We start from the raw sequence: 9204 nt of genomic DNA on the forward strand, positions 1-9204 counted from the left end.
CCCGGCTGGCCTTGGAACGCCTCGGGATCCCCCAGAATGAGCTGGAAATGAGCCTGCTGAACCTGCTGCCACCCTGACCCGACCCCGGATAAGCGGGTGATAATGGATGGATGGATGGATGGATATCTATATATACACTGATTACCTTTCTATATAAATACAATGATTACCTTTCTATATATATATACTGATTACCTTTCTATATATCTATATATACACTGATTACCTTTCTATATATATACACTGATTACCTTTCTGCATGTATACTGATTACCTTTCTATATATATATATATATATACTGATTACCTTTCTGCATGTATACTGATTACCTTTCTATATATATATACTGATTACCTTTCTGCATGTATACTGATTACCTTTCTATATATATACTGATTACCTTTCTGCATGTATACTGATTACCTTTCTATATATATACTGATTACCTCTCTGCATGTATACTGATTACCTTTCTATATATATACTGATTACCTCTCTGCATGTATACTGATTACCTTTCTATATATATATATATATATATATATACACTGATTACCTTTCTATATATATACTGATTACCTTTCTGCATGTATACTGATTACCTTTCTATATATATATATACTGATTACCTTTCTGCATGTATACTGATTACCTTTCTATATATATATATATATATACACTGATTACCTTTCTATATATATATACTGATTACCTCTCTGCATGTATACTGATTACCTTTCTATATATATATACTGATTACCTCTCTGCATGTATACTGATTACCTTTCTATATATATATATATATATATATATATATATATATATATATATATATATATATATATACACTGATTACCTTTCTATATATATACTGATTACCTTTCTGCATGTATGACCTGTTGAGTCACTAATACGACCGCGAGACATTTCCACACCCTTTTATTTAAATGTTTATTGATAAATACGAGTGTCCGCTGATGGAATCGTGTATTAAACCCTCACATGAAGCAAACAGCTCCAGTTACGATCCTGAGGTCTGATCCCAGGTCAGAGTTAACACACAAATCAATCACGTGACACAGCAACATCATACATGAAAGTGATTACCACGGATAACAAGAAATCATAAAATAATTTGTTATAACAGAAACAGATGATGAGGATCTCAGCACGTCACCTGTCGACCAATCAGACTTCAGGGTTCACGCAGCTTTAGGAATAGGGAGCTGAAGCCCTGAGTCCCGCCTCTCAGCCTGCATACACCCGACTTCTGATCTCTAAGTCGGTCACCAGTAGGCGTGAAACCGACGTCTGACTTCCTCGCTGAGGCTCATCGACTGACGACGTAAATCCTTAAAAACAAAAAAGGTTCAATGTGAGCTCAGAAACTAAACCTTGATGAATCAATCAGGACATCAGGTGTGTGTATTTGACGATGACCATTTTTTTCCATTTAATCTGACATTTTATAGACAAAACAGTTAATTTATAAATACGGAACATTAATTGATAAAAATAAATCACTGCAGTCCTGACAGGAAATTCCTATTAACTTAATTATCATTTCAACGAAATCAGTTTGTTCGTTGATTCCTATTACGATGTCAAAATGACAATAAAGTAATTAAACCTTTATAAAACTGGTATTATGTATTTTTATATAAGAGGAAAAAGTGACTTTGTTGGGGACTATTTTCAGCGGCGGAAGGATCCCCATGTTTGTTTGTGTGATTGAGGGTTCAGTCAAGAGCAGAAACACCGGCTGCTGCTTTGAGTCTGAACACCAAGAAACCGTGTTTTCACTCGGCAGCGACCCTGTGACCTTGGGACCATCTGGGGTTCAGGGTTCAGGGTTTCTTCCCTGCAGGAAGTCTCAAACATCAACGTACCATTGAGATCCAGACAGGAAGTGAAAACCCAGAGCAGCTCTGCACTCAGCACGCTGTTGCATATTGTGATTTTTACAATTGTGGACAAGGAGAGAACCGGGTGGTGGAAACCAAGCGCACCCGCAGGCAGGGGTGCGTTACATTCTGATGACAGCGCTTCATTCAGAGGCAGAAAACAGAGAGATGTGTTCAAGTGTAGGCTCCGCCCCTAGTGGCCTCTAAGTCTTCAAACCAGCCAATCAGAGTGAAGCACCTCAGTTTTAGCAATAAAATACGCGTTTTTTTCGTGCGCTGAATATAGTGGTTACATTTTCACATTGCACAGTGCAGAGTAATAATATCGCTAGTACACAAAGCTGCAGAGACGACGTGTCTATGAAGGTCAACGGGAAGTTAGCATGTTAGCATCGCCCCGGTTCCCTCCACAAACAGAATAATCTCTGTGGCAAACAAACGTCTTGTTCATCAAGATTATCTTTAAGTGAAAAACACTTTTATGATTCTTGAAGCGCGAATACAATCAGAAGAAGTAAAAAAAGCTAACGTTTAGCTAGCTACACGGTAGAATGCCTCCATCTTTCTGAAATCCGGGACGTGAAACAAATGAGCTCATGAACTAGAATCCTGAGCTTTAAAATTAAACTGCTAGCTAAACATGTCGACGGTGAGGAAGCGTGCTTAGCTTAGCTTAGCTATCAAAACGGCTAGCTGACTGCAGATATTTGGTAATGCTAGCAGTGAAACATTGCAGCTAACTAGCATTAGCTATGACCTTATGACCCAAAATGTAAGCTAGCTACTGTTTGTCAGCTGGCCAGCATGCTAAATCAAGTAAATATAATTATTAGCTTTCTGGCAGACGATGTCATGGAACGATTGGCTGTGAGATGTGTCTGTTATGGACATGTGATTGGCTGGTTTGGTGACAGAGCCGTCCCCCGATTGGCTGAGCTTTGTCTCCAGACTGAACTAGATATAAAGAAAGAAAGTCTGTACAACAGCAGCTGCTTCTGTTCAGTTCTGGTAAATTCCCAGTCCGTTCTGACTGGGTCCAGTATTCTGGTGGAGCGGTCCAGTTTTCGTACGGTAGTCCAGGACCAACTGTCGGACATCTTGAGCTCCAGAATCCGTTCCTGGCGGTTGAAGATGATGAGGAGGAGAAGAGGAGAAAGGGTGTCATCCAGGTGTGGTGGGCGGGGCCCGCTGATTGGTTAAACAGGTGGAGCGGGGGCGGGTCTTTGAGGCACAAGAGGCTGAGATGCACCAGAAAGTTTCGGTTTTCTGAGAGAAGTGAAAAAGTCGACAATCATAAGTTTGACTTTTCTACTTATTTACATTTTAACAAAAACATTCAACGTGATATTTAAACAGATTGATGCTATTAGTGGTTTAGCTTTAGCTTCTGGGTCCAGTTAGCTTAGAGTTAGCTTTAGCTTCTGGTTCCAGTTAGCTTAGAGTTAGCTTTTAACTTATGGGTACAGTTAACTTTAGCTTTTGGGTGCAGTTAGCTTAGAGTTAGCTTTAGCTTCTGGTTCCAGTTAGCGTAGAGTTAGCCTTTAGCTTATGGGTACAGTTAGCTTTAGCTTCTGGATCCAGTTAGCTCATAGTTAGCTCCTGGGACCAGTTACATCCCATGAAGCCAGACAGTGAGAATCAGTTGGACTCTGAAGGAGGAGCTTGAGTTGAGCTGATCAGTGAAATGTAAAGTTATTGATCTTACAGAGGAGGAGGCGGCGGCCTCAGCGCGTAGGAGGAAGCCGTCCTGCTGGTCTCCACCACCTGACAGGGAACAGTCTCGTTAGTTTAAATGCGCTCATATATATATATATATATATATATATATATATATATATATATAAATAACTTTAGTTACTTTACAGGGTCAGACTGTTAACACTAAATATAATCAACTCATACATGATAGTAAAGGTATTATTATAGATATGTACTTTACCAGCTGCAACTGTCACACATCAATAAATATAATACATTAATATTACATATATTATTCTGCACTTTTACTACTTTAAGTATATTTTGAAGCTGATACTCCAGAGACTACTGTAGTAGTATCACAGATGACAGCAGTAGTATTACTGTAGTAGTATCACAGATGACAGCAGTAGTACTACTGTAGTAGTATCACAGATGACAGCAGTAGTACTACTGTAGTAGTATCACAGATGACAGCAGTAGTACTACTGTAGTAGTATCACAGATGACAGCAGTAGTATTACTGTAGTAGTATCACAGATGACAGCAGTAGTACTACTGTAGTAGTATCACAGATGACAGCAGTAGTATTACTGTAGTAGTATCACAGATGACAGCAGTAGTACTACTGTAGTAGTATCACAGATGACAGCAGTAGTATTACTGTAGTAGTATCACAGATGACAGCAGTAGTACTACTGTAGTAGTATCACAGATGACAGCAGTAGTATTACAGTATTACAGAGTGAGTATTTTACCTGCTGTGGCGGCAGCAGCTGAGTGGTGTGCTTCAGGAAGAGAGAGATGTTAATAACACACACACACATATATACACACACACACACACATATACACACACACATATATATATACGCACACACACAAACATACATATATACACACATACATATATACACACACACACATATATACGCACACACGCACACGCGCACATAAACACACACAGACACACACCCACTCACCCAATCTTTGACGAAGTTGTTGCCGTTGCCGCGGGTGACAGGAGGAGGCTGCGCTCTGGGCGGTCCTCTGCTGGGATTGGCTGAAGCCCCGCCGTCAGCCCTGAACACAGGAAGTGACATCACAAGCAGGTCAGTTAAAACCAGAGTGTCTTTGACACAGCTCAGAGGTCAGTTAAGAGCAGTTGTCAGATTGTCTTTGAATGCAGCACAGAGGTCAGTTAAGAGCAGTTGTCAGAGTGTCTTTGAATGCAGCACAGAGGGCAGTTAAGAGCAGTTGTCAGAGTGTCTTTGAATGCAGCACAGAGGGCAGTTAAGAGCAGTTGTCAGATTGTCTTTGAATGCAGCACAGAGGTCAGTTAAGAGCAGTTGTCAGAGTGTCTTTGAATGCAGCTCAGAGGTCAGTTAAGAGCAGTTGTCAGAGTGTCTTTGAATGCAGCACAGAGGTCAGTTAAGAACTGTTATGAGAGTGTCTTTGAATGCAGCACAGAGGTCAGTTAAGAAATGTTATGAGAGTGTCTTTGAATGCAGCACAGAGGTCAGTTAAGAACTGTTGAAACCTTCAGGCAGTGTCCGCATGGGGACAGGAAGTGATGTCACTGGCTTCTGTTAGACTGTTCAACTATTATTGATCCTGGGACTCACTGGTTTCCCTGAGACCTTTTCCTACGGCTCAGCCCGACTCGACGCAGCAGCTCGTTCCTGCGCAGGAAAACAAACGCACCCAGAGCGAGAAGAGGAAGGACGAGGAAGAAGAAGACCAGCACACCGTCTCTGACGGACGTGTCTTTATCTGACGGACAACAGAGAACTCATTATAGTCTAAATATGGAGCTTTTATTGTGATACATATGCATTAATTAATCAGAATGTTAGCTTGAATGAGTTAGCATGAATACGTTAGCATGTATGAGTTCACCTTAATAAGTTAGCATGTATGAGTTAACCTTAATGAGTTAGCATGTACGAGTTAACCTTAATAAGTTAGCATGTATGAGTTAGCATGTATGAGTTAACCTTAATAAGTTAGCATGTATGAGTTAACCTTAATAAGTTAGCATGTACGAGTTAGCATGTATGAGTTAACCTTAATAAGTTAGCATGTACGAGTTAGCATGTATGAGTTAACCTTAATAAGTTAGCATGTACGAGTTAACCTTAATAAGTTAGCATGTATGAGTTAGCATGTATGAGTTAACCTTAATAAGTTAGCATGTATGAGTTAACCTTAATAAGTTAGCATGTACGAGTTAGCGTGTATGAGTTAACCTTAATAAGTTAGCATGTATGAGTTAGCGTGTATGAGTTAACCTTAATAAGTTAGCATGTATGAGTTAACCTTAATAAGTTAGCATGTATGAGTTAACCTTAATAAGTTAGCATGTACGAGTTAGCATGTATGAGTTAACCTTAATAAGTTAGCATGTATGAGTTAGCCTTAATAAGTTAGCATGTATGAGTTAGCATGAATAAGATAGCATTTGTTCGTTAATTCCAGGTACCGTTCCAGGTGGGTCCGCTGTCCACACTGCCTCCGTAACCTTTGACCTCACAGAAAGGTGCAGCCCAGCCTTCTTCACAGTGACAGTTCCTGTTACTGTTACACACCTGAGAGACAGACAGGTAGACAGACAGGTTAGTGTGTGATACACCTGAGAAACAGACAGACAGGTGGACGTGTCTCACCCCGTGTCCGTGACACTTCTTCTCTACGTCACAGTCGTAGTTCAGGACGTTGACGCTGCTGCACTCAAAGTTCATGCAGACCTGAAAACCACAGAAGAAGAAAAGAACATAAAAACCCCGCCCCCTGTTCACCTCCCCCTCGTTGACCTCCTCCTCACCTTGTCCCCCCCACACCTGCTCCCCTCGTTGACCTCCTCCTCACCTTGTCCCCCCCACACCTGCTCCCCTCGTTGACCTCCTCCTCACCTTGTCCCCCCCACACCTGCTCCCCTCGTTGACCTCCTCCTCACCTTGTCCCCCCCGCACCTGCTCCCCTCGTTGACCTCCTCCTCACCTTGTCCCCCCCACACCTGCTCCCCTCGTTGACCTCCTCCTCACCTTGTCCCCCCCACACCTGCTCCCCTCGTTGACCTCCTCCTCACCTTGTCCCCCCCGCACCTGCTCCTCTCGTTGACCTCCTCCTCACCTTGTCCCCCCCGCACCTGCTCCCCTCGTTGACCTCCTCCTCACCTTGTCCCCCCCTCACCTGCTCCCCTCGTTGACCTCCTCCTCACCTTGTCCCCCCCGCACCTGCTCCCCTCGTTGACCTCCTCCTCACCTTGTCCCCCCCGCACCTGCTCCCCTCGTTGACCTCCTCCTCACCTTGTCCCCCCCACACCTGCTCCCCTCGTTGACCTCCTCCTCACCTTGTCCCCCCCCACACCTGCTCCCCTCGTTGACCTCCTCCTCACCTTGTCCCCCCCACACCTGCTCCCCTCGTTGACCTCCTCCTCACCTTGTCCCCCCCGCACCTGCTCCCCTCGTTGACCTCCTCCTCACCTTGTCCCCCCCACACCTGCTCCCCTCGTTGACCTCCTCCTCACCTTGTCCCCCCCCACACCTGCTCCCCTCGTTGACCTCCTCCTCACCTTGTCCCCCCCGCACCTGCTCCCCTCGTTGACCTCCTCCTCACCTTGTCCCCCCCCACACCTGCTCCCCTCGTTGACCTCCTCCTCACCTTGTCCCCCCCACACCTGCTCCCCTCGTTGACCTCCTCCTCACCTTGTCCCCCCCACACCTGCTCCCCTCGTTGACCTCCTCCTCACCTTGTCCCCCCCACACCTGCTCCCCTCGTTGACCTCCTCCTCACCTTGTCCCCCCCACACCTGCTCCCCTCGTTGACCTCCTCCTCACCTTGTCCCCCCCACACCTGCTCCCCTCGTTGACCATGCCCGGGTCGGTGACGTCTGAGCCGAGCATGAAGTCGACTCCGTAACACGTGGCTCCTCCTATCGGCGTGCTGATGATCGCCGGTTTGATGCCGAACACCGTGGCCATCTGAACGTTGGAGCACTGAAGCTTCCCGCACAGCGCGTTTCTAAGGAGACGATATTCAAACGTAATGAAATGTCAGACAGGATCCTGTGTGACCGCAATGCATTCTGGGATATCATTCAAGTGAGTTCCAAAAGGATCCTGATAAAAACAGACAGAGTGAGACCTCTACTGAACCTGTTGATGTGGAGAAGTCTCACTCTGCACCCAAATGTTGGGTCTGGACTTTACGACTACACTGTCCCTTTAACAGGTGTGTGTGTGTGTGTGTGTGTGTGTGTGTGTGAGAGTGAGTGTGTGTGTGAGTGTGTTACCTGCTCTCACACTTCTTGTGGCCGTAGTTGTGGTAGCCACAGTTGCCAAAGCGATCTCCTTTACTGTTGACCTCTTTGAAACAGATTTCAGGAGCTGCTTTCGCCTCTGAGGAAGAGGAGGAGGAGGAAGAGGAGGAGGATCAATAACAGATAACAGGTCAATAACATATCAATAACATATCAATAACCTACTGGATCCAAAGATGGCCTGACACTGTCCATCATAATGTTGACATTTCCCGTTATAACAGACGGCCTGAAGGCTGCAGGGATGACCGTTCTGAAACAAGAGGACAGTGAGACAGGTGTGAGGGGACAGAGAGACAGACAGGTGTGAGGGGACAGAGAGACAGACAGGTGTGAGGGGACAGAGAGACAGACAGGTGTGAGGGGACAGAGAGACAGACAGGTGTGAGGGGACAGAGACAGACAGGTAAAAGTTGTCTCACCTGGATGAAGACGTCACTCTGACAGAGAGACGAGGATCCGTTACAGAACTCAGGTAGATCACATTCATCAGAGCTGGAGCGACACACGGAGCCACCTGGGAGGTACTACACACACACACACACACACACACACACATATGAACACATGTAAACACACACATGAAAACACACACACACACGAACACACACACACACACACACATATGAACACATGTAAACACACACATGAAAACACACACACACACGAACACACACACACACATGAACACACACACACGAACACATGAACACACACACACACACGAACACATGTACACACACACACACACATGAACACATGTACACATACACACGAACATGTACACACACGAACATGTACACACACACACATATGTGTACAGATTGTAAAGCCCTCTGAGGCAAATTTGTAATTTGTGATATTGGGCTATACAAAATAAACTGAATTGAATGAACACACACACACGAACACACATGACCCGTCTCCTCTCACCTGACAGTTGTAGCAGCACTCTCCAGAAGCACACTGAGCTCCTGACTTCAGTCTACAGGTGTGATACTCACAGCAGGGGTCCTCCTCACACTCCTGGCGAGCACACACACACACACACACACACACTTTGAGTTGCGATATCTTAAATCAGACCTGTTCCAGGTGCCGTCTGGAGGTTATATTACGGATATAATCTGCACATTTTGAGTGATTAGTCCCAATAGTGTGGAAGTTATGAGCATTGAAAAACAAGCCACGCCCCTAAGAGGTTCATTGGTCCATATCTCTTTAACACAAAGAGATATCAAAAGCTTTTAAGAAGCGTAGATGATGCAACTCCAATGATG

At 44.6% G+C, this 9204-nt stretch overlaps 1 protein-coding gene across 2 annotated transcripts in view; it reads right to left on the minus strand.

Moving 5' to 3' along the window:
• Positions 1-923: 923 nt before the first annotated feature.
• adam9 (ADAM metallopeptidase domain 9) overlaps positions 924-9204 on the minus strand; it is a 25440-nt gene continuing 17159 nt past the window's right edge. The window contains exons 13-24 of one of the 2 annotated variants that reach the window (XM_034541022.1): positions 8858-8950; positions 8347-8451; positions 8090-8177; positions 7898-8003; positions 7443-7626; positions 6270-6350; positions 6086-6191; positions 5229-5376; positions 4587-4686; positions 4362-4391; positions 3611-3669; positions 924-3171 (exon numbers count right to left, since the gene is read on the minus strand). In XM_034541022.1, coding sequence (XP_034396913.1) covers positions 3102-3171; positions 3611-3669; positions 4362-4391; positions 4587-4686; positions 5229-5376; positions 6086-6191; positions 6270-6350; positions 7443-7626; positions 7898-8003; positions 8090-8177; positions 8347-8451; positions 8858-8950 — 1170 coding nt within the window. In that variant the 3' untranslated portion in view covers positions 924-3101. The remainder of the gene's footprint in view (positions 3172-3610; positions 3670-4361; positions 4392-4586; positions 4687-5228; positions 5377-6085; positions 6192-6269; positions 6351-7442; positions 7627-7897; positions 8004-8089; positions 8178-8346; positions 8452-8857; positions 8951-9204) is intronic. The other variant, XM_034541023.1, reaches the window with a different exon arrangement.

The sequence above is a fragment of the Cyclopterus lumpus genome, chromosome 9, assembly GCF_009769545.1.
Source record: "Cyclopterus lumpus isolate fCycLum1 chromosome 9, fCycLum1.pri, whole genome shotgun sequence".
NCBI lineage: Eukaryota > Metazoa > Chordata > Actinopteri > Perciformes > Cyclopteridae > Cyclopterus > Cyclopterus lumpus.